Source organism: Plasmodium inui, assembly GCF_000524495.1.
Source record: "Plasmodium inui San Antonio 1 unplaced genomic scaffold supercont1.31, whole genome shotgun sequence".
In the NCBI taxonomy this organism is placed as follows: Eukaryota; Apicomplexa; class Aconoidasida; order Haemosporida; family Plasmodiidae; genus Plasmodium; species Plasmodium inui.
Window position 1 is genome coordinate 30,235 of NW_008481865.1, and position 2,502 is coordinate 32,736.

At 45.2% G+C, this 2,502-nt stretch overlaps 1 protein-coding gene across 1 annotated transcript in view; it reads right to left on the reverse strand.

Moving 5' to 3' along the window:
* C922_04857 (hypothetical protein) overlaps positions 1-2,321 on the reverse strand; it is a gene marked incomplete at both ends in the record, with an annotated part of 5,036 nt that extends 2,715 nt beyond the window's left edge. The window contains 7 exons of the mRNA XM_008820431.1: positions 65-128; positions 275-405; positions 641-724; positions 963-1,050; positions 1,194-1,318; positions 1,516-2,262; positions 2,295-2,321. Of these exons, the coding sequence (XP_008818653.1) occupies positions 65-128; positions 275-405; positions 641-724; positions 963-1,050; positions 1,194-1,318; positions 1,516-2,262; positions 2,295-2,321 (1,266 nt within the window). The remainder of the gene's footprint in view (positions 1-64; positions 129-274; positions 406-640; positions 725-962; positions 1,051-1,193; positions 1,319-1,515; positions 2,263-2,294) is intronic.
* Between the last annotated feature and the right edge of the window lie 181 nt (positions 2,322-2,502).

The following is a 2,502-nucleotide window of genomic DNA, read 5'->3' on the forward strand; positions in this document are numbered from 1 at the left end:
CAAAAAAAAAAAAAAAGAAAAAAAAATTTCCTAATTTCACTCTTTTCATCTTCTTGAATCATACGGAGAGAATCTTGGTTATTATGGAGGTGTCCGGTGGCAGGTCCAGCAATTCGCTTACTCGTTTCCTAATGGGGGCAGAAAAGAAAAGGCAACTTTCTCTTGTGCACAACGTTCGACACGCATCCACAGGAGAGGTAACACTGGCACGGTCGCGGCGCCTCGGTCAATGGGTCGCTCAATCGGTCGCTCAATCCCTCTTTCCATTTCTTACATTAGAATGTTCTTTATATAGTTTGAGTAGTTCTTCATCCATATTTTGAAAAAAATTTCGTTTTCTCTTATGCACACTTGTATTCCTGAGAGGTCGACCAAATTGAATTCTTCTCCGATGGCCAGGAGGACCTAGGGGGTTGCGAGGTGGGGGGGGGGGATTCGCAAAAGGGGAAGAGACGTTAATTTTGTTAGCACTACCGGTATGCACCACTTCTTCGCTGTACTTATTTTTTGCCTTTTCTCGCAGCGTAGGTTTCCCTTCTCCTCTCAAATTGGAATGCCCAAAAGAGTTGGAGGTCAAAAGACTCTGACTTTGTCGCGGACTTTGAGGCGGAGTTTGCCCTGCACTTTGCCCCGGACTTACCATTTTTTCCCAAATCAAATCGGCAACGTTGTCCCTAAAGCAGTGATCGTTTTTTATGATGCAAATGAATCCGTTCGAGTATTCCTGCGTTGGGAGAGGAAGAGAATTTATTTGGTCAAGTGTGATCGCGTCGCTTGATTTTTTAGCAAATGTGAGGGTGCGGCACTCTTTTGGGGTCCCCCTACTGATTCTTTCCCACTTGGTTCACTTTCTCTCATTTGGTTTGTCCCATTTCGTTTGTTTCATTTGGTTTGTTTTACTTCATTTGGCCTGCTTTGTTTTCGCTTTTTCCCTCCTCTGCCATGTCGCTGGCCCGCCTTACCTCGTAAATCGGCTTGTAGTTGTGCTTAAAGAGGTAGATATTGTAATACTCCTTGATGGACGATGGGGATTTCATGTATTTGTAGTTCCTGTGAGAGGGAAGGGGGACAGGAAGGGAGGTGTACGGCGGGTTCTCTTGCTTCATCACTTCGTCGCTTCGCTGCTTCGTCGCTTCGCTGCTTCCTCACTGTGGCGCCGGGTGTCATCCCTGCCATTTTTTCTCCCCCCTTACTTGTAAAACTTCTCAATCGTGTTAAACGTTTCGAGGGAGACCAGCCCGTTCACGAACTGCTCGTAGTACTTCCTGTTTTCCTTGTCGAATAAGAACACCCAGGTGTTCTGCAGGTAGTTCTCGCTCTGTGGAGGTAGGGAAGGCAGGTGTATACATTTATGTGCGCTTATATGTGGCACCCCATTTCGGCGTCATGTAGACGACAGGTTTGAATGCCTCATCGGCCATATACGCGATAAGGAACTGATTGCACCTCTCGATTTTTTTCACTCCCCCCTTTTGCACCCCAAATCGGAGTACACACACAATTTGCCATTTTTACCTTCTGTTTGTTTTTCTTCGCGGCCTTCTTAGAATTCGCCTTGTTCTTTTGTTCCGTGGTGTTTTTCTTCTTCTCGTTGTTCTCCCCTTGTGTGAAGGTACTGATCGTTATCTTCCCTTCAGCGGCGCTGTTGCTATGTGTGCCGTTTTCTTCATTACCATTGATCTCCTTGGCACCATTCTTGTGGCCATTCATTTTATCTTTCGCATGTTCGTTGCTGTTTGTGTTAGTGACATCCGTCGTTCTGTTTTTTTCCTTGGGTGCGTCTATTTTGGCGTTAGTTTTTTTATTTTCCTTGTTCATTTCTTTTTTTTTTTTCCTTGCCTTTTGGTTATGCGCATTTGCCTTCTGCACACCTTTGGCGGTTCCGTTAGCGTTTCCGATTTCGTTCCCGATTGCGCTTCCGATTGCGCTTCCAATTGCGCTACTCGTGCCGCTGACAGTTCCACTAGGGGTGCCTCCCCCGCACGTGCTACTCCCCTTGGATTCTTTCCCGTCGTCACATTTACTCTTTGGTTCCCTTTTCCCTTTCCCCACGACGGTGAGAGTGTTGCTCTTTTCGTCTAGTTGACACCTACCAATTTCGTTGCTGTAGATGTTGCTATCATTGTTGCGATCATTTTTGTTGCGACTTTTGCTCTCATTATCATCGTCTTCCTCGTCCTCGTCGCCATCGTTCGTGCGACTCTCCTTGTGGACGTTCTTCTTATTCTTCAAGTTGGTTCCCTTATTGTCCGGCTTACTATTCTTCACAGGCTCGCATTTTTTGGCTGCCCTACTTTCGTCATTGGGGCACAAATCATCATTTTTTGCTTTACCTTCCTTCTGCTTATCCTTTAGTTTCTGCTTCTGATTCGGATTGTGCTTCTGATTTTCTTTCTCTTTCTCCTTTTCTTTTTCTTTCTCCTTCTCCTTCTCTTTCTGCTTTTCTTTCTTTTTCTGTTTTTGTTTTTTTTCTTTTTCAATTTCAGCTAATTCGGTGTTGTT